Source organism: Cimex lectularius, unplaced genomic scaffold (assembly GCF_000648675.2).
Source record: "Cimex lectularius strain Harlan isolate CLEC.00 unplaced genomic scaffold, Clec_2.1 scaffold21, whole genome shotgun sequence".
NCBI lineage: Eukaryota > Metazoa > Arthropoda > Insecta > Hemiptera > Cimicidae > Cimex > Cimex lectularius.
Genome location: NW_019392671.1, coordinates 2,833,923 through 2,855,918, shown reverse-complemented (window position 1 = coordinate 2,855,918; position 21,996 = coordinate 2,833,923). Strand labels below are relative to the sequence as shown.

The 21,996-nt window shown below is 38.1% G+C and overlaps 1 protein-coding gene across 2 annotated transcripts; it reads left to right on the top strand.

Moving 5' to 3' along the window:
• Positions 1-765: 765 nt before the first annotated feature.
• LOC106670880 (probable cationic amino acid transporter) lies at positions 766-20,300 on the top strand. 2 transcript variants are annotated; one of them, XM_014401540.2, is made up of 10 exons: positions 766-1,154; positions 5,797-5,944; positions 10,517-10,670; positions 10,733-11,178; positions 11,236-11,407; positions 11,466-11,649; positions 14,993-15,796; positions 15,855-15,982; positions 16,039-16,297; positions 19,100-20,300. In XM_014401540.2, exons 1-9 carry the CDS (start codon positions 1,135-1,137, stop codon positions 16,260-16,262), a joined length of 2,280 nt encoding a protein of 759 aa, XP_014257026.1. In that variant the 5' UTR covers positions 766-1,134; the 3' UTR covers positions 16,263-16,297; positions 19,100-20,300. The 2 variants fall into 2 exon arrangements, with proteins under 2 accessions (XP_014257026.1, XP_014257027.1); XM_014401541.2 differs by lacking the exon at positions 19,100-20,300 and having other exon boundaries at positions 16,039-18,716.
• The last annotated feature ends 1,696 nt before the right edge of the window (positions 20,301-21,996 follow it).

Sequence of the window (21,996 nt, the reverse complement as noted above, 5' to 3'; positions counted from 1 at the left end):
CTCTTATCAGATTGGCTCATTAATGTATGTACTGTACTCCCCCTTTTCATCTTGTACCTTCCATGAAAATCTCTTACCAAATTGGCTCTTTAATGTAGTGTACTCCCCCCTACATCTTGTGTCGTCCATGGCGGTTGTTATCGAATTATCTAATCTGCTGTTTAATGCATTGTACACCCACAGTCATTACCTTTCATGAAAATCTCTTATCAAATTGACTCTTTATGTAGTGTTCTCCCCTCCACGTGTTGTGTCTTCCATGAAATTCTCTTATCAAATTGACTCTTTATGTAGTGTACTCCCCTCCACGTCTTATGTCTTCCATGAAATTCTCTTATCAAATTGGCTGTTTGATGTAAGTGCTCCCTCCACATCTTGTAACTTCCATGAAACTCTCTTATCAGATTGGCTCATTAATGTATGTACTGTACTCCCCCTTTACATCTTGTACCTTCCATGAAAATCTATTACCAAATTGGCAATTTAATTTAATTTACCCCCACAATGTTGTACTAAAATCTTTTATGTAATTTGTTATTTAATATACGTACTCGGCGTTCTCCCCCCCCCCACATTCGTATTTCTTCCATGAAAATCTGTTAAATGGGTTCTTAATACGCATTGCACTTCCCCTTTACATCTTGTGCTTTCCATGAATATCTCTTTCAAATTCGCTCTTTAATGTGGTGTACTCCCCCACAATCTTGTTCCTTCCATGAAAATCTCTTAACAAATTGGCTCTTAAAACCTGAAACACAATAATATAACATGCTAATGTTACGATTTCCTTGTTTATAAATTCAAATTTCTCGAATCTCATTAACTGTACACAAATGTACACAATAAATGTTTTCTCCGGAACTTTTTTCGACATGTCCCGTTTGTTCTTTTATGGTGAATCGTCCTGGGACACCGGGCTAATTCGGTTTTCGCTATTTAACATGAAAGGGGCCCTCTTTATCTCTCTCCCTTTTATCCCTCTCGCTCTTTTTTCCCCCGTCCGCGGGGAGAGAGGAGCGGACAGCCTCGAGTGTCGAACCAGAGAGCATCGGCTGCACCTGGCATCCCCGGAGCGCATGCCCTCCCGCCGGGGCCGGAGGATCGATCTGGCAGTTTGGATACGAACCGTTGGCAATGAACATCGAAGGGATTAAGTAAGTGACTTTTATTGAGAGATGGAGTGAAAGGGAGGAAGTGAGAGCGAATGAAATGCTTGGTTTAGAAAAAATATGCATTTTGAATTTTTGAAATGTCTCAACCCCCTGGGGTTCATTCATGCCTTAGGTGGTTTATCCAAAGGGGTCGATTTTCCTTTTTTTAAGGGTTAACTTTTATATGAAGGGGTTGTTTTTTCAGTTTTTTGACTCGTTTTTCCTTTGTTTTTCTTGACGGTGGTATTTTTTCTGTGTTTTTAGCCTGTCGTCCACGGTTTTTTCGGTTTTTCTCCCCTTTCGGGGGATGAGACTAAGCACGTAGGCGTAAGTGGTACACACCCCCTTTTTGCCCGAAGCATGGTTCATATGCGCAAACAGGAACAGAGGGGAGAAAAGAAACAACCGAGAGAGTTTTCAAAGGCAACTGTTTTTTTAACATGCCTTTTGGTTTATAAAATTTTTTTAAGGGGACGAAATACAAGACTGCAATTTGTATCCCGCCTGCTCTACTGAACGGCTTAGCAGACTGTTAATAATTGAATTTTACGACCGTTTCAAGGTCTGGAGGCAACCAATGACTAATCTATGACACACCCTTCTCATGGGTTTTTTTCCGGCCTAGACGTAAACTAGAAACGCCCCTTGGTCTCGACCGATCTTGAAAAATACACCCAAAAGTCCACGAGAGGCGTCTGCAGGGGTAGAAGTCTAATTGTACACCGAGGGCCATAAGTGCCGAACTGTTTGAACGTTGGGGACTTGATTTTTTTGCAAAAACTAAAGGATTTGAAGTATCCGACTTGAAAGGAAAATCATAACCAGAAATAGATCGAAGGTGGCAATTTTTATCTAAGGCACTGCCTTTGGACGACTTTGTATGAAATATTTTCCGTTTTTATTTAAAATCCAATTTTCATGATATGATGGCTTGTGAAGGATCAGGTACAAATTAGACTTTTAACAACTGCTTGTTGAAATTAAAAAAAAAAGACAACAATGTTATAGTCTTAAAGTTTGGAACTTTTTGGTAACTTTTCAGCGTTTAGGTTTTCTATGGTTAGTCCGCATAACTCGAAATATCTCATTCTCATTTATTGACCGTTCAGTCAGCCGTTCGCTCATTCCATCCCCCTACGTCGCCCCGGGTGCGGTCAATCTCGGGAGCTCCGATCGACCAAATTTCAAATCTTTTTTCATCTTATAAACGCCTCCGCCCAGGGTTATTTGTCCAAAACCTCTTTCCTTGGGTCAACAGCCGCCAGCAACACCCGGCTCAACAGGTGCAACCATCCCAGCTACTTGTTCTCTGACTGCAGTTTTTACCACCCCCACCCCCGAAACGTCATAAATCTCACCAAAGGGTGCAACAAGTTGAAAATGAAATCCTGTTCATAATGGCCTTCTTCCTCCCAACTATCATAAATTGATTATATTCAATGAGTTTTGTTTTTTAAAAAATATTTTATATCAAACGATATAACTCGGTTCAGATTTTTATAACCTAAGTTTTTTAATAAGGTTAAGGTAAGGTTTTGAATAAGGTTTGTCGTCGATCCTTCCTCGACTGTTTTGTATATTATAACCTGTCGAACCGATTAAGGTAATAGTATAACCTCCCTCGCCTGGTTCAATTAACATTGTTGTCTAAAAGACCGGTTCAGGTGACATTAGAAGCTGCCTTGATCAGGTTTTACTAGAATCGGTACAACCGGTATTATGGTAGACAGCTTGAAAATTCATATAACCGGCTTAAGTTATAATAGAACCTTGTTCGACTGTATCAACCAACGTTATTTCCTGTCCATTGGTTCAGATGACAATAGAAGCTACCTCGACTGTTTCTTTCAATATTTGAACCGGTTAAATCGGTGTACTGGAGAGTGGAATCCTCCCCCACTTTTTTAGGTTATGTTCGAATCGGTCCAACTGTTTCAGTTTACAGCGTAACTTTCCTGGACTGTTTCAGTTGATATTGGAACAGGTTAACCGGTGCACTTAACACTGGAACTCTTCTCCACTATTTCAGGTTATATTAGAATCGGTCCAACCGTTTCAGTTTACAGCGTAACTTTCTGAACTGTTTCAGTTGATATTGGAACTGGTGAAATCGGTGCACTTATCATTAGAACTTTCTCCACTGTTTCAGGTTATGTTAGAATGGGTCCAACCGTTTCAGTTTACATCGTAACCTTTCTGGACTGTTTCAGTTGATATTGGAATCGTTTAAACCGGTACACTTAACATTGCAACTCTCCTCTACAGTTTTAGGTTATATGAGAATCAGTCCAACTAGTTCAGTTAATGGTAGAAACATTCTTGAACGTTTCGGATATTATTGCAACTGGTCCAACCGGTTCAGTTTGCAGTGGAACCTTCATCGAACGTTTTTCTTCGTCATTTCTCCATTTTCTCGGAATCTTCCCATTTTTCAAAGGAACATTTTATTCCTCCATCCGTCTGGCTTTCCAGGACGGACCCATTCGATATTCCCCGGGTCTCGACGAGTCGAAGAGTGGAACAAATAAATTCAAGCTTTGGATATTTATACGGTCCTTGTTTTTCCCATCGATCCGGCCCTTTGCGAAACGGCTTGAAAAGTTGGCCAAACTCTCCCACCGAACCGGAATCTCTCGGAAACTTTGCCGGCAAAACAGAACCCAAGCAGACGTCCAGTTCACCTGCCAAATTCCCATTAAACCACAAGCCAAATTTAATTATTTGGCCAATATTTCTATACCGGAACGTCACTGCCTCGAAATGTATTACACGGGCTGGTTTCAGCTCGGGACTTGGTAAGCCGGCACTTCCTTAGGTCTTTATTGGCACGTCGGCGGTTTTGGCTCGAGTTCGGAGGCCCGTGACAGGAAGCAATTTGCCACCCGAGGAACGGCCTTATTGGAAAATCCATTAACTTCCTCCACAACAGTTAAACGTCCTCTCAACATCGAAAATTGTCCGGCCAGTTTCAGAGTAATCGAGTTCCAACTTGTAAGCCAGTTATAACCTGACCTCGTTAACGATCCTGTAACAATTGACGTGAAATCATGAAAATGGACTCAGTCACAATGTAATATCGCTATAGAGCCGGAACGGGTTGGCAAAGCCGATTGTGCAATTATCGGATTGGGAGTTGAAAAGATTTGCGCAATAATCCGGGAATTGTTCGGCCGGAAATAAAACTTGGACCAGTTGGGCTGGATTAACAGTTAAGAAAATTCGTTTTTCCTTTCGATTCTTTTTTACCTCACGCCTCAGCCACCAACGCGAGAGACCCACATGCAACGAAGAAGATTTGCAGATGGATAAAGCTATGAACTGAAACAGTAGAAAAAGTTTCCACTGAGAAGTTCACCGGTTTGACCGGTTCAAATATCAACTTCAAACAGTCGAGGAAGGTTCTACCATAAAGAAAACCGGTTGGACCGGTTATAAAATTAAATGAACCAGTTAAAGAAGGTCTCCCATAAGCTATACTGGTTGGACAGTATATAATACCAACTGTAGGGAAGGTTCTGCCATAAAGAGGACCGGTTATAAAATCAAATGAACCTGTTATTGTAGGATGAGGGAGGAGTGTAGAGTAATTGAAATCACTTGCAACACAAAAATACGTTTTATTATTCAATAAAAATACAAGAAAGGACAAAACGATGTTAAGCCGACACGACACAATAGGCATTCGACACTTGAAGTAACCTCCCTCTGTCAGCTGTTCCTTTTGTTGAGTTATCCCGCAGGGGGATAAATTAATAGTTGGAAGCGTCGATCCTACAACTCGAAAGGTGGTCTCCCATAAACTAGACTGGTTGGACAGGATACAATAACAAGTGTAGGGAAAGGTTCTACCATAAACTGGACCGGTCCAACCGGTTTTATTGTTAAATGAAGCAGTCGAGGAAGGTTCTGCCATAAAGAGGACCGGTTATAAAATTAAATGAACCTGTTAAAGGTGGTCTCCCATAAACTAGACTGGTTGGACAGGATACAATAACAAGTGTAGGGGAAGGTTCTCCCATAAACTGGACCGGTCCAACCGGTTTATTGTTAAATGAAACAGTCAAGGAAGGTTTTACCACGATCTCAACCGTTCCATTAGGTTCAGATAACGTGATAGAGTATAAGAAACTTTTGCCATGAACTGGTCCTACCATAAACCATAACCTAACCGTTATGACCCGTTCAGATAACAATGAATAAAGTAGATGAAGGTTTTACTCTCAACTGCACCGGTCCAACCGGTTATAATATGAACTGTTGACTGTGTAAATGAAGGTTGTACCATGAACTGGACCATTTGAAACGGTTTTAACCAAAGGGACAAATGGTCGAGATCACCAAAAAATAACCGGCGTTGAGGTGGTTGGGAGTTAAAATGTTTTTTCTGTACACAATTGCGTCGGTGGTAGAAAAACCACTCCTTCTCACTTTCGGGCTAAATTCATTTCGTCCAATTTTATTCTCCTAGCATGTTTGAGTGGTTGTGAATTGTCTGGTTGGATGGTGTAGGGGTGGGGGTAGACGTAATTCCTCGGATCCAATTTGCCTTGTGTTGAATAAAAGAAGACAGACAAAAAAAGTTTTGATAAAAAAAAGAACCCAGGAGATGATGAAATTTAATCGAATCATTTCTCTTATGTTCCAGGGAACGGTTGAAGCCGGGCTTGTTCACGACAGGAGATACGAAGAAAGACTGCCTGAACCTATTCGGGAAACTTATTAGGACGAAAGACATAGAATGCCTCCAGGAGGAAGAGGGAGCCGAGAGAAAGCCCGGCAAGGGACGGCTCAGGGTGAGTGAGAATAATTGATACAAGGTACAATAATTGATACGAGGTCCGACCTACCCCCGCAACCCCTGAGACACCTAATTGGATACGGATCGTTAACCTGCCCTGGTAATCGGCCGGGTGGTTAGACCGGACCATCCTCATCAAAATGGTCGAGGCAAATCGATTAATCTTCAACATTCCCTCTCCTTGAACTATTTGGTAAACAAAACCTGGCACAATTATAAACGTGGACAGAGAATTGGGCTGTTAAATTGACATGACTTAATGACAGTCAATTTTCCAGTCAGGCTGAACTTTTTGACATTGCATATCAAAGAAGCTGACCGTCAGACATAAAAAACATAATGACTGTCAGATATCATCGGTGACATATTAATGACAGTCAGTTGGACATTATGCTTACAATGAATATAATGACAGTCAGGTATCAAGTCGGTATTAATTTAATGAGTCACTTAGATATCAAGCTGTCTAAACAAAATGGCCGTCAGACGAATCAACACTCAGCCTGAACTCTATGACAATAAGTTATAAGGTTAACCTTATAGCCTTAATGGCAGTCGTTTATCAAGTCCACCCTAACCATAATAACAGTTTGATATCAAGTAGGCCTGCACTTATTGATATTTAGATGCCAAAGAAGATTACGTCAGATATCAAGAACATAATGATAGTTATACTTATAGGTAACCTGAACCTAACGACTTTCAGATGTCAAGGCCTAAACATAATGAGATGCATAAAAATTGAGCTAATCTGAACGTAACGACAGTCACTTATCAAGTAGGTATGAACATAAAGGTATTCATTTAGATCAGTCTAATCTCAACATACTGACCGGTAGGTAACAAGAACATAATGACAGTCATATTTACAGGTAACCTGATCGTAATGACAGCCAATTATCAAGTAGGCATGAACATAATGGTATTCATTTAGACTAGTCTTGTCTCAACATAATGACCGTCAGATATGTTACATCTTTATACAACTTAATGACAGCCATATCTATAGTTAACTTGAACTTAATGACGTTCAGATATTTCAAGTAGGCCTAAACTTAATGAAGTCCGTTGGGCATTAATATGATCTTAATCTACTGCGATAATACATCAAGAAAATAATGGCAGTTAGATATCGAGCTGGCCAAAACTTAATGACAGCCGGACATTAAGTAGTAATATAGTTTAACTACATCATACATCTCAAGTTGGGCTAGTGTTAATCCTCAATGAGATTAATTTAGACATTAAGCTTGCTTGAATTTACGGACAGTCATATCGAAAGTTAACCTGGAGTTACTGTCAATCAAATATCGCAAGTAGGACTAAAGATTCATTTAGACGCTTGTCTGAACGTAACAGTCAGATATCGAAAACATTATGATAGTCATAACGAAGTTAACCTGAATTACCGATTGTGATATCAAGTAGGCCTAAAAACTTGATGTGATTCATATAGAAATAAAGGTGTCTGAACGTAATGACAGTAATATCTAAAATTTAACCTGAACTTAATGGCGGTCAGATATCTCAAGTATGACTAAACTTAATGTGATTCATTTAGAAATTAAGCTTACCTGAACTTAATGGGGTCAGGTATCAACACACATAATGACAGTCATAAATTGCTATAGTTAATTTGGACATACCGACTGACAGATATCAAGTAGGCATACTAAACTTAATGGGATTCATTTAGAAATTAAGCTTACCTGAACTTGATGACCGTCAGGTATCAACAAACATAATGACAGTCATAAATTGCTATAGTTAATCTGGACATACCGACTGACAGATATCAAGTAAGCATGCTGAACTTAATGAGTTCCATTTAGAAATTAAGCTTACCTGAACTTAATGACCGTCAGATCTCAACAAACATAATGACAGTCACAAATTGCTATAATTAACCTGGACTTACCGACTGATTGATATCAAGTAGGCCTAAACTTAATGAGATTCACTTATAAATTAAGCTAGTTCGAACTTGATGATTGCCAGATATCAAACACTTAATGGCAGTCAGTAGGACTTTAAGCTTATCCAATGAGCTTAATGACCGCAGGACATTAATAGAACTAAATTTAAACTCAGTTAGATATCAAAATATTTAATGACAGCTGATTTTCTGATCGGCTTGAACTAAATGTCAGTCAGATATCAAATGACTTAATGACAGCTGGATTTCGGGTCGGCTTGAACTTAATTGACAGTCAGATATAGAATCGGCTTGAACTTGGATGAATTGGATTAATCTGGCCTGAATATAATGACAGTCAATTATCAAGTTAGGTTGGGTGTTTTAAGACTCTCAAATTTTTTGCAGTCGTATTCTGTTTGACAAGAAGAAAGGTGTGAAAACTGTGCCATGTTCTAGTTGAAAATCGATCTTATTCCGATTGGGTTTCGTTGATTATCCGAAAGGGGAGATCCCCCGCGTTTATTTTGCCTTGGGATGAGCCGCGATGGCCGGTCGGGCCTTGGGCGATGGGCGATTAACCGGCAACAAGTAGGTCATTGTCATCGATCCACCCAAGGATTAAGATTTACAACAAGGCCTAGTTAATTTCACTCCTATTCATTAACTCGATCCCCTCCGCCAAAGCCAATTAGAACCGGGTGGAAACGATCTGAGAATCCATCGGGTTAAAGAAAAAATTAGGGAGGGAGAAACAAAGGGGATGATGCTTTGTTCTAGACTCCTTTTGTTTAATTTTTTTTTTCATAGAAACCCGGCCGTTGTGATCGATCGTTCGTAAACAGATTTTGTATCAAAAATTAACAAAACGGACCAAGTTCTGTTTGTCTAATAAATTCAGCCTTGGAGTTGGAACAGTGACTGATGACGCTGACTGGGCCGTGGAGCTGAAAATGAGACCAGGCTCGGCTCGATTCGGGTTGACAAATTAAGTTGGACCTGAACTTGAAGGGTTGGCAGTTTGGAAATAAGTCATGTCCGGGTGATCTCGTTTTCATACTTTACTTTTGACGCTCACCTCAAAACAATGCTATATTCGAATTAGGGAAGCCATTAAATTAAGTTCAGGTCAGTCCAAATATCAAGATTACTCCTCTTTTATCAACCTTTATCCCCAGGCCGGACTTTGATATGTCAAAGTCATTAAGTTCATTCAAGCTTATTGTCTTATATGTAACCGTCGTTAAGTTATTGACTTATCGATTCTTAGATATCAAGTAGGCCTAAACTTGATATGATTCATATAGAAATTAAGCTTGTCTGAACATAATGACTGTCTACTATCTAAAATTTAACCTGAACTTAATGGCTGTCAGATATCTCAAGTAGGATTAAACTTAATGATATTCCATTTGGCCAGAAGCTTGTCTGAACTTAATGACAGTCAGTTATCAAAAACGTAATGACAATCATAAATAACAAATATTCACCTGAACTTACCGACTGACAGATTTCAAGCAGGCCTACACATAATTAGATTTATATAGAAATTAAGCTTGACTGAATTTAATGTCAGTCATATCTAAAGTTTAACCTGAACATAATGGCTGTCAGATATCTCAAGTAGTACTAAGCTTAATAACATTCCATTGGCCAGAAGCTTGTCTGAACTTAATGACAGTCAGTTATCAAATAGGCATGAACATAATGGTATCCATTTGGACCGGAAGCTTGTCTGAACTTAATGACAGTCAGTTATCAAAAACGTAATGACAGTCATAAATAACTAATTTTCATCTGTACTTATCGACTGACAGATATCAAGTAGGCCTACACATAATGAGATTTATATAGAAATTAAGCTTGACTGAATTTAATGTCAGTCATATCTAAAGCTTAACCTGAACTTAATGGCTGTCAGATATCTCAAGTATGAATAAACTTAATGAAATTCATTTAGGCTACTGACGTTCATTTAGTTCTTAATATCTTACGACCATACTGTCATTATGTTTTTCATATCTGTCATTTAGTTCAGACAAACTTAATTTCTATATAAATCTCGTTAAGTTTAGGCTTACTTGATATCTGTCAGTCGGGAAGTTCAGGTTAACCTTAGTTATGTATGGCTTTCATTATGTTTTTGATATCTGACTGTCATTAAGTTCAGACAAGCTCTGGCATAAATTAATATCATTATATTTAGTCCTATTTCAGATACCTGACAGTCATTAAGTTCAGGTTAAACTTTTTCTAAATGAATCTGATTAAGTTTAGGCTGACTTGAGATATCGGGATGACATGAAGTTCAGGTTAACTTTCGTTAGTTATCACTCATTTTTTTTTATATCTGACTGTCATTAGCTTCAGAGAAGCTTCTAGTCCAAATGAAATCATTATGTTCATCCCTATTTGATAACTGAGAGTGATTCAGTTCAAACGAGCTTAATTTCTAAATTAATCTTTTTAAATTAATGCCTACTTGATATCTCGTCATTAAGTTTAGGCCGACTAAGATCAGACGTCAAGTTCCATGAGCCAGTTTCCTTTCTATTTACTACCTTTATCTCTAGAACAGCCAAACTTCATCTTTGACTGGAAACTCGTTTTCTGGCCGATTTTTTGAACTTTTTGTTTGTAATGTTTGGGCAGAAATGTTTGACAACCCTCGACCTGACCTCGCTGGGCGTTGGTTCTTGTGTCGCGACGGGGATGTACCTCGTGGCCGGTATGGTCGCCAAGAACTTCGCCGGCCCGGGGGTCGTCATATCATTCATCATAGCTGCCCTGGCTTCTCTCTTTTCCGGTAAGTGATTTTTTTAAAATTAGAAATTCGGGTTTTTATTTTAATTTTGTTTTAATGTTCAGGAGCGTGTTATGCCGAGTTCGGGGTGAGGGTGCCTAAGACGACCGGCTCAGCGTACATGTACTCGTACGTGACAGTCGGCGAAGGGGTGGCGTTCGTCATCGGTTGGAATATGGTACTCGAGTACCTGATCGGTACCGCGGCCTGCGCCTCGGCCCTCTCAGCCTGTTTCAACACGATATCAGGCGGTGCCATTACTGACGCCCTCAAGAGCTACCTTGGCACGATCATCGGGACGGATCGGCCGCCCGACGTCATCGCGTTCGCCATCACGCTGGGGATGATGCTTGTGATAGCGGCCGGCGTCAAAAAGTCCCTCGTTTTCAACAACATCCTCAACGTGCTCAACCTGGCCGCCTGGGTCTTCATGATGGGCGCCGGTCTTTTCTACGTCGACACGAACAACTGGACCCAGCACAAGGGGTTTCTACCAATGGGATGGAGCGGCGTAAGGGAAAAAACATAAACATAAAAAAACATAAATCTCTATTAAAAAAAAACTCAGGTGTTTTCAGGAGCTGCGACGTGCTTCTACGCCTTCATCGGGTTCGACATCATAGCGACTACAGGCGAAGAGGCGAACAACCCGAAGAAATCCATCCCACTCGCCATAGTCTCCAGCCTTATCATCATACTCATAGCATACGTCAGCTCTTCCCTTATGCTCACCCTCATCAGTAAGTGTTCTCCGTCAAAGGCCGTCTATCAGTTCGTGATCGAATTCTTTTTTTCCAGTACCTTACGACGAGATATCGGCAGAGTCCGGCCTCGTGGCCATGTTCGGCCAGGTCGGGGCCAACAGGTGCAAGTGCATCGTCGCGGCCGGGGGTGTCGCAGGTCTCACCGTATCCATGTTCGGCTCCATGTTCCCGATGCCGAGGATCGTCTACGCCATGGCCCACGACGGTCTCATTTTCAGGTCTTGTCCTTTGGCCAATTTAACTCTAAAGTTCACCACTAAGTTTTAATAGAGCATAGCGCCGTGTCAACGCCTAAACCGTTTCGTCCACCGACGCCCCTGAGCATCTAGTTTTAACAAGCTTGATTTATAAGAGATATTATGCCTAAAAAGTGTAAATTTTTAATCAAAAATCTCATTACCCACATTTTGCTTTAAAATACTGTGTTCCAACCTAAAAAAATCTCAGATCTGTTTGGCCTACAAAGTGACGACAATAATCGTCAAGTCTAGTGGATTTTAACATAAAAATCTTGTCTTATACGGGTTTTCACCCAGAATTCGGTTATACAAAAATTTGACACTAAAATGTAATTATACCAGCCTTGGAAAATGGGTTATAGACCTGGTTCCTTTAAAATTCTCAATTTTTAGGCAAAGACTCAAGTAAGACAGGTTTTTTTAAAGTTAAAACCAATATTTTAATAATGATACTTTTTAGGCTTCATTTATGATGAGCTTTTCAGGCTAAAACCTGAACGACTTTATGAAATAATCACTTTTTAGGCTGATAAGTTATATTTAAGGCAAGCTTTTTACGTCAAAGCGTACTCTTTTTTGAGTAGCGTTAACCTAAAATCAAAGTTTATATCAGGCAAGCGTTTTAGGTTAAAAACCACTTCTTTTAAACGATAAAATTTTCTGTATAAAATCTTTTTAGGTTAAAACCTACTTTTTAGGCATAAAACTTAGTTTTTTAAGTTGCGTATTTTTTTATGCTTAAAATCTCTTTTATAATAAGAAGCTTTTTAGATTAAAACCTATTTTACAGGCATAAACTCTTCTGTATAAGAAGCTTTTTTTTATTAAAAACCCAAGTATACTATTGAAGTTAAAAATATGCTGCAAAAATAAGCTCTAGTTGGTAAAATATACTATTTTTATAAACTTGATGACTATTGAAATTGGCATTTTGTAAGTTAGTTCGCTTGTTTAGGTTAAAATCGTCTCTAGTTTGAGGTATGATACGCGTTTTAGGATACAACGCACAGTATGAACTTGATGACTTGAAATTGTCACTTTGTAGGTTAAAAATTCGAGTCAGGCAAGCTTTTTTAGGTTAATATCGTCTCTAATTTGAGGTATAAGCTTTCTAGGCTATAATGCACAGTATGAATTTGATTACTGTTGAAATTGTCACTTTGTAAGTTAAAAGTTCGAGTCAGGCAAGTTTTTTTAGGTTAAAATAGTCTCTAATTTGAGGAATGATAACCGTTTTAGGGTAAACTGTACATTATGGACTGCTGACATTGAATTCTGTAGGTAAAAAGTTAGGTAAGGCTAGCTGTTTTGGTTAAAAATTAGGTAAGGCTAGATTTGTAGGTTAAAAATGTAGATATCTATTAACGCTTACAAACTCATGCATGTTTAGGTTAAAAAGCTTCCTTTTTTAGGCATAAATTTTCCATTCCAACGTGCTTTATAGGTTGAAAACACTAGAGACTCTATTAAAGCAAAAATATCCTGTTTATTAAAATTGTTAGGTTAAAAGCCTACTCTTTTTTAGACATAAAATTTTCTGTAAAACAAGCTTTTTAGGTACTCTATTAAAGCATAAAATTTCCTGTTCCAGAAAACTCATAAGTATAAACTGAAATATGGGTTTTTAAAATAAAAAGCTTCTTATAAAGAGATGTATGCCTAAAAAGAGGGAGGTTTTTAACCTAAAAACATTATACACGAGATTTTAAGCTTTAATAGACACGTAGTTTTTTAAACTAATCGTCTTTTAACTTGTAACGTCTTTAACTTTTAACCAAAAATACTTACCTACCTACAGAGTGTCAATTTCAACAGTCGTCAAGTACACACTGTTGATGATTTTAACCTAAAAAGTTCGACTTATATAATTTTTTTTTCCAAAAAAGAAACATTTTAAAAAATCTTTCAGGTTTTAACAGAAAAAGGCTTAAAATTAGCTTTTGATCTAATAACAAGGAAGACGCGTCAACCTAACCTGATAGGTTTTAACATAAAATCTCGCATGGCTTGAACCTTTAACCTACAAAGTATCTATTTCAACAACCGTCAAGCCCATAAAAAGAGTAGGTTGTTACCTAAACTTCTGATTATACAAGTGATTTTATTTAGCTTATTAGGCTCTCAAGTGTTTAGGTTAAAAAGCTTCTTTTTAGGAATAAATTTTCCTGTCCAACCAATATCCTGTTTATTAAGGTTTTCAGATTAAAAGCCTACTCTTTTTAGTAATATATCTCCTTATAAGAAGCTTTTTAGATTAAAACTCCATTGTTTTACTTTTTACTTATGCGTTTTATGGAGCAGGAAATTTTATGTTTTAATAGAGTACCTAAAAAGTTTTACAGGAAATTTTATGCCTAAAAAGAATGGGCTTTTTAACCTAAAAATTTATAAACAGAAGAGCTTATGCTTTAAAAAAATAGGGTTTTAACCTAAAAAGATTGCCTGACCTGAACTTTTAACCTATTTTAGTAATCATCAAGTCCTCAAGTATACACAGTTAATTATTTTTTGAAAAGCTCTTTTTATGAGTTTTTCTGCTTAACTGCTTAACTTTTAACCTAAATACCTAGGTGCTTGATTAAAGCATAAAATCCCTTGTATAATAGGTAAAAAAACCTACTCTTTTTATGGGTTTGACGTTGTTGAATGAGACATTTTGTAGGTTAAAAGTACATGTAACCAGTTTAGCTGTAATCTACAGTCATGCGAGTTTTTAGGCTAAAACATGTTATGTGAAGTTGAAGCGCCTTTCTTGTTATTAGGTCAAAAGCTAATTAAGAAAGCTTTTTCGGCTAAAACCTGAATTTTTTTTTTAAATGTCTCATTTTTGTCAGAAAAACTTATGCAGGTTAAAATTTATTCTTTGGGCTTGACGGTGGTTGAAATAGATGCTTTGTAGGTTAAAAGTAACCTGTAACCAGGTTAACTGTTACAGTTTTTTAGGTTTTTTAAGTTTTTAAGGTTTTAGGTTAAAACCTATTAAGTGAAGTTGACGTGTCTTCCTTGTTATTAGACCGATAGCTAATTTTAAGACGAGCTTTTTAGGTTAAAATTTATTCTTTTGGCTTGATTTTTGAATAAATGAAAAATCTTACTTATTAGGTATGAAGCAGGTGTATGACTAGCTTTTTAGTTTAAAACTTGCTCCGTTGACTTTTAAGAATGTTAGTTACGTTTTAGGTAAGAAACTCAAGTAAGACAAACTTTTCAGGTTGAAACCTGTACTGTGACGACTTGTTAGATTGCCAAATGATTAGAAATCTGTGTCTAATATTTTTATGTTTATGCTTTTTTTTTTAAGAAGAATGGTTGTGTTTTTTAGGCCGTTGGCTCAGGTCTTCCCTGGAACAGGAACACCGGTTCTCGCGACTTTTATTTGCGGTTCAGCAGCCGCAGTCGCCGCAATGATAATTAGCCTCGACGTCCTTGTCGAGATGATGTCGATCGGCACCCTTCTAGCTTACACTCTCGTGTCGACGTGCGTCCTCATCCTCAGATACCAGCCTCACACGACCAACCTGATGGAGCTCCTCCCCGAGTCCCTGAGGACACCTCTGAAAGGCTCCCCGACGAAGGAGCCGCCGTCCATCGCCAACGGGCAGGCGTATCAAACTGGGGCTCATCTCCGCCCTGACCACCTGAGGACGGCGTTGGAGCAGCAGGTCCACCAGCCGCAGCGCGTCATGGTGAGAAGGGTGACGCGCAGCTCTCCCGATTCAGACGACACCGTGACTGAAGAAGGGGACGAGGGCATGCGCGACGACCAGTTTCTAGTCTCGGACGCGAGCGAGGCAAAGTTCTACGGGACGGTTCACGGAGGAACCACCACCGGAAGTGTAGCCGGCGCTGCAGGACCGACCCTGTCTCACATAGCCAGGAAGATCCAGGCCGCGACCTACCTCTGTCCAGCCATATTCCCCTGGGTGGACACAGGACCTGCGACTGAAGAATCGGGCCTCATGGTCATGAAGCTCGTCGGCCTCCTTTACCTCCTCATCCTCCTTTTCGACCTTACCATCGTCTGCGGGATGGACAGCGATTCCGTTATCGTCACTCTGCTCGTCTGCACGCTTCTTCCAGCCATCATAGCTGTCCTCCTCCTCATATCAAGAAAACCTCAAAACAGGTACGTCCATCATGAAAATCCTCCACATAAACCTAACGATTTCTTTCTTTTTTTCAAGAAAAACACTCGTATTCATGACGCCCGGCCTGCCTTTCGTCCCGGCCATAGCAGTCATGGTGAACATCTACCTTATATTCAAACTTTCCATCCTGACGCTAGTCAGGTTCACCGTATGGATGACCTTAGGTAAAAAAATCCACTATTTCTTATCCTTTTTTTTACCAATACGTTTTTATGCAAAGGTATCTTGGTCTATTTCTATTACGGGATCAAGCACAGCAGCTTGGAGCCGAATTCGCAAGGTGGTGATGGAGAAGCGGGCGATATGGAGATGTCGACTGCCGTACCTCAAGACTGGGCGTCGCCTCAGCCGCCTCTCAGGGCTCCAGATCCTCCTCCTCAGGTCCAGCCACAGTCGACGGGTCTCTTCCTACCCACTGGACAGTTTCCAACGTGGGATGACTAAAGATAACCACAAAAAAATTCCTAAAAAAATATAAGGTAACGAGGGGATTAGGTTTTTTATGTTCCTGGTTTTTATTGATCGCCGAACTTGATGATTTCTTTTATCATTGCAATGTTAAAATGTTAATGTGAGCAAAATGACTGGGCACAAATATAAAATTCCAGCTTCCTGATACGACAAGGAGAAGAAGGAGCTCCTGTCACCCATCGTGATAAGCCCAATATCCTATCGTTTCTTGATTTTTTCACCTTGAAATGAATATTACCTATGTTTTAAGTAAAAAGATTCGATTATGAGAAATAAGAATGACATTTCATCCTGATAACTGGCGTTGAAGTTGGCCGGGAGCTCCTGTCATGCCATCCTGTTATTTTCGACCTCCTTTAACTTCAACAACCAATTCTTTCCGAATATTTTTCATCTTGAAATGTAGATTATCATTTATTTATGAAGAAAAGTCGATTATGAGAAGCTAGAAGGTCCTTTTATCCTGTGAAATGGACCGTGAAGTGGCCATGTGCTCCTTTCATCCCATCCTGATATTTTCGACCACCTTTAACTTCAACAACCAATTCGTTTCGAATATTTTTCATCTCGAAATGTAGATTATCGTTGATTTATGAAAAAAGCGATTATGAGAAATTAAAAAAGGCCTTTCATCCTGATAAACTTGTTTTGAGGTTGACCAGGAGCTCTTGTCATGCCATCCTGATATTTTCGACCTCTTTAACTTCAACAACCAATTCTTTCCGAATATTTTTCATCTTGAAATTAGATTATCATTCATTTATGAAAAAAAGCGATTATGAGAAATTATAAGGCCTTTTATCCTCATAAACTGGCTTTGAAGTTGGCCGGGAGCTCCTTTCATGCCATCCTGTTATTTTCGAACTCCTTTAACCTCAAAAACGATTCTTTCCGAATATTTTTTATCTTGAAATGTAGATTATCATTTATTTACGAAGAAAAGCCGATTATGAGAAGTTAGCAGGACCTTTTATCCTGTGAAATTGACCGTGAAGTTGGCCGGGAGCTCCTGTCATGCCATCCTGTTATTTTCGACCTCCTTTAACCTCAAAAACGATTCTTTCCGAATATTTTTCATCTTGAAATGTAGATTATCATTTATTTAGGAAGAAAAGTAGATTATGAGACGTTAGAAGGTCCTTTTATCCTGTGAAATTGACCGTGAAGTTGGCCAGATGCTCCTGTCATCCCAACCTGATATTTTCGACCTCCGTTAACTTCAACAACCAATTCTTTCCAAATATTTTTCATCTTGAAATGTAGATTATCATTTGTTTATGAAGAAAAGTAGATTATGAGACGTTAGAAGGTCCTTTTATCCTGTGAAATTGACCGTGAAGTTGGCCAGATGCTCCTGTCATCCCATCCTGATATTTTCGACCTCCGTTAACTTCAACAACCAATTCTTTCCGAATATTTTTCATCTTGAAATGTAGATTATCATTCATTTAAAAAAAATGCGATTATGAGAAATTAAAAAGGGCCTTTCATCCTGATGAACTGGCTTTGAGGTTGGCCAGGAGCTCTTGTCATGCCATCCTGATATTTTCCACCTCTTTCCTATCCTCTCGTTCCCTATTTTCACGCCAAGATTTTAACCCTTTCACCCTGTAGGCTTTTAAAAAATTGTCACATGTTCAAAAAAAAAAATTAATTAATTAAAAAAAAAATGTAGGTGGGCGCAGGTAAGTGCCTTCATCCCGCGTTCTCCTACGGTTGGGGGGCAAAAATCTCGGGTAAAATCCAACGAGGATCGCAGATAATCCTGAGATTATTTGGATTTCACCCTCCCCACCCCCAAATTATTAAAACAAAGAAAAAAGGAAATAAATGATATAACGTGCAATAAGAATATTTGGTTTGTGTGCATACACACAAAAAAAAATATATTCCAAAGAGAACCCACTATATTATATATAAATATTAAGCAAAATGTATTTATAAAAAAATATGGATAAAGCACTGCACTTTGTTGATTACAAAAAAAGAAATAAAGCGTGCCTGACTGGAATTGTAGACAAAATGGTTATTAACTTAGTGTTAAAAAAAGGGAAAAAAAGAAAAATAATAATAAGTTTTTATATATATAAATATAAATAAATATAATTATATAATTAATTATTAAGATTTGTTAGGCCTGGGAGTTCCTAGGGTTCTAAAAAATATGACAATTTTTGTGATTCATCTTCTAGCTGTTGTTCATTATTGATTATTTTTTGAAAACAAATTTTGTAGGTATTTCATTCTTCCCGTCGGACTGTGTAGACTCCCTTTTAGACAGAAGTTTTGAAATTTTACCCCCTCCTTTTTTGGTCGGGGGTAGGCTGGAGTCTATACCACGCCGCCCCCAACAAATGAATAAAAAAAACATATATTGAAGCATATCGTGATTTTGTGATTTATCGACATTACGTGTATGTTTTTTCGAAAGGGAGAAAGAAAAAATACCAAAAAATAATTATATATATAAAAAAATAGACGCTATTAATTTTTTAAATAATTGAAAAAAGTGAGAAAATGGCCTATAACTTAACTTTAAAAAAATAATTTTTAATTAATATATATATATATTAAAAGTAACCAGTATTTCAATGTTTTCCATATTATAAATATATATAAAAAATAATAAACTCAGACTTCACCCCTTTCTCTTCACCCTCAAAAGATTTTTATGGTAAATATACAAAAAATCTATTATTTTTTTTACTTAATAAAAAAAAGAAGGCATAAATAGGTGGAAAATGAAAAGGTGATATTTGAAAAAAAACATGGTGATATTAAAACAATATTTAAATGTGTTTCTGTTTAAGGTGTGCGGTGAGGCCTTTGGGGGTTTTGAGTGTGAGGAGAAACAGTAAAAAAAAGTTATACTAAATTCACCTAGGCTGAAAGGGTGAATTCATTAAAGAATAATTACAGTTCACCAATATGACGTCATAATTGGTCAATGAGAGGACTCTAAAAGAGAAAAATGGCTGATAAAGTGGACAATATAATGTCATAAACGAGGTAAAGAAGGGAAAAGTGAAGAACTATAGAAAGTTGAAAATGTTCGCTTCGCCGAAATCACGTCATAATCTGGCAAGGACACGACGTGGGGAATGAGGAAATGACGGATAACCATAGAAAGTTGATCATTAAAAGATGTACGATTCGCCAATATGACGTCATAATTGGGCGATGAAGCACGTGAAACAATTACCTATATGACGTCATAATTGGGCAATTATATGACGTGGGAAAAGAGGAATCAGGCGGATAAATACAGAAAGAGAGTTGATTGTTAAAAAATGTACATTTCAGAATATGATAGTCAGGGTGTGGAAACTGCTTAGAAAAAGATGTGAATTATAAAAAATGAACGGTCCACCAAGATGTCATAATAGTGAAGTAAGACTGCGCGAGGTAGGAGCAAACTGGCGGAGAATAAAAGAAAGTTGATAAATACAATATTTACGTTTACTAGTATGAAGTCACAATTTGGTCATAGGATGGCGAAGAGGAAAATGAAGAAGGAAGAAATTGGTTTCATAAGAGAATACCAAAGAAAGAGTACGGTTCACCAGATAAGACGTCATAATTTGACAATGAGACGACTAGAGGAATTGGGAAAGTGTCGGAGAAAGAAAGTCGATTATCTGTAAGCGTACGGTTCCCCTAGTATGACGTCATAATTTGGCAATGAGACAACACTAGAGAAATGTGGAAAATGTCGGAGAAGAAAGTCGATTATCTGAAAGCGTACGGTTCCCCTAGTATGACGTTATGATTGGGCAATGAGACGACACTAGAGAAATGGGGGGAAAATATCGGAGAAACAAGTAGATTATTTGAAAGCGTACGGTTCCCCTGATATGACGTCATAATTGGGGTGTTAGTCTCCTACTGAATCAAGACCCTCCCAAAGGTCTCAATCTTTCAACAAATTTTATTTGGGGGGATTGAGAGGGTGAAAAAGAAAACAACTCGATGTAAGCTTTAATTGATTAATTAGTATGTCACGTAATAAAAATTTAAAAAGTGCAATATATGTATAATTTGATTATACACAAAGAGAAATAAAAACATGTAAATATTTATTATTGTAATTAAATAATTATAAAACAAAAAACACAAAAAAATGTAATTATTCCAATAAAAAAATCTTTATTGTAATGTTACTTCCTCTTCGTAACCTTAAGAATTTTTGTGAGTGTTGTCTGTTGAAGCTGTTATAAAATTTGTAAAACTGTTAATTGTTTAAAAAACTATTTAGAATATGTGAATTGTATGGCGAATGTTTTTTGTTTGTTTTTCATAATTTGTTTTTTTGTTGTTAAGCAATAAAGCACTGTTTCCACAGATGAGAAGCCCTTGTTTTTCAGGGCTCAAAGGGAGAAAGAACAAATAAATTTAGCTTATGATCTCTTTAAAACTTGGTTTTTCCCCTTTTCTCTCACAATCCACCCCAACGAAAAGCACACCCCGTTTTCCTAAAAAGGGCTTTTAGAAGGTACGGAGATGGGCTTGAAACTGTATAACAACTAATCCACTACACTACAGTCCCGGCAGCTCACCGCTCCTTTTTTCAGAGCGACTGATAGATGATCTGCTGCTGTAAAGGGTTGATTAAATAGAATCGAGAGCCCACCCTATTTTTCCCCGGACAATTTACCGTCTCTTTGATTCAGTTTAACTTCATTTCCGGCCACCGCCTAGGGAGTGAAATTGAAGAAGGGGTGAAAAACCACCCCCAACCCGCTGAGAAAATATTGAATCATAAAACGGCCGTTCTACCCCTTGTTAACCTCCCTTATACGGCGGATTAAACGGATCAGTCTTTTTTTTAAATAAACAAATCAGATCTGGAATAAAGCCGGGGGGTGGTGTGGACGGTCGATACGGCTTTTATTACGGGGCAGAGGGCATCCTTTTATATTAAAAAAGAGCCCAGGGTAGTTTTACGCCCCGATGTACATCGTTTACTGCCACCAAGTTTTTTTATGGCCCGGGTCTCCGGGCGTAATGGGGCCTCTTATCTTTTCTACGGGGTCATCATTTCGATTGGATTAATCCCACCGATCCACCCCCGCGGAAAAGGGGTGTGGTTTCATGAGATACCATCGCTTATAGTACGATCAATTCAGCCTTTTTTTGAGGGGGAGGGAATAAAATATACATTATCGAAATTATATAATGTAAGCGTCCACCATTGTGACGTCATAATTAGGCAATGAGAAGACGTGATAGAAAAAAAATTAACTTGCCCGAGAAAGAGAGAAAATTATTATCAGAAAAGTACGGTTCACCAATATGACGTCATGCAATGAAACAACGTGATAAATATAGGCATAGAAAAAAAATGTTTTTGAAACAATGTACATATCGCCAATAAAACGTCATAATTGGTTGGGTATGTGAGACGATGTGAGCGAAATATGGGCACGGCGTAAAAAAAAAGAATTATAACAAACGTATGTTCACCAAAATGATGTCAAATCAGGCAATTAGACGACATAAGAAATGAGGGAATGGCGTAAAGCAGTTAAGTTGATTATCAAACAATGTACAATTCACCAGTATGACGTCTTAAACGGGGAGAAATTAAACTATATATGTAACACTTGAATTAAATTAAATCGACCTCAATTTCATTTGTTATATGTCATAAGGGAAAAAGAGGTTGATTTTTTGTAGATTTGTTAGCCCCTTTTCTCAATTTAATTTA

Excerpts from the sequence above, each read along its gene's own strand:
- LOC106670880 (XM_014401540.2), top strand. The coding sequence starts at position 1,135 with ATGAACATCGAAGGGATTAA. Across the intron at positions 11,408-11,465 it reads CCTTATGCTCACCCTCATCA|TACCTTACGACGAGATATCG; the intron begins GTAAGTGTTCTC and ends CTTTTTTTCCAG. Across the intron at positions 15,797-15,854 it reads TCAAGAAAACCTCAAAACAG|AAAAACACTCGTATTCATGA; the intron begins GTACGTCCATCA and ends CTTTTTTTCAAG.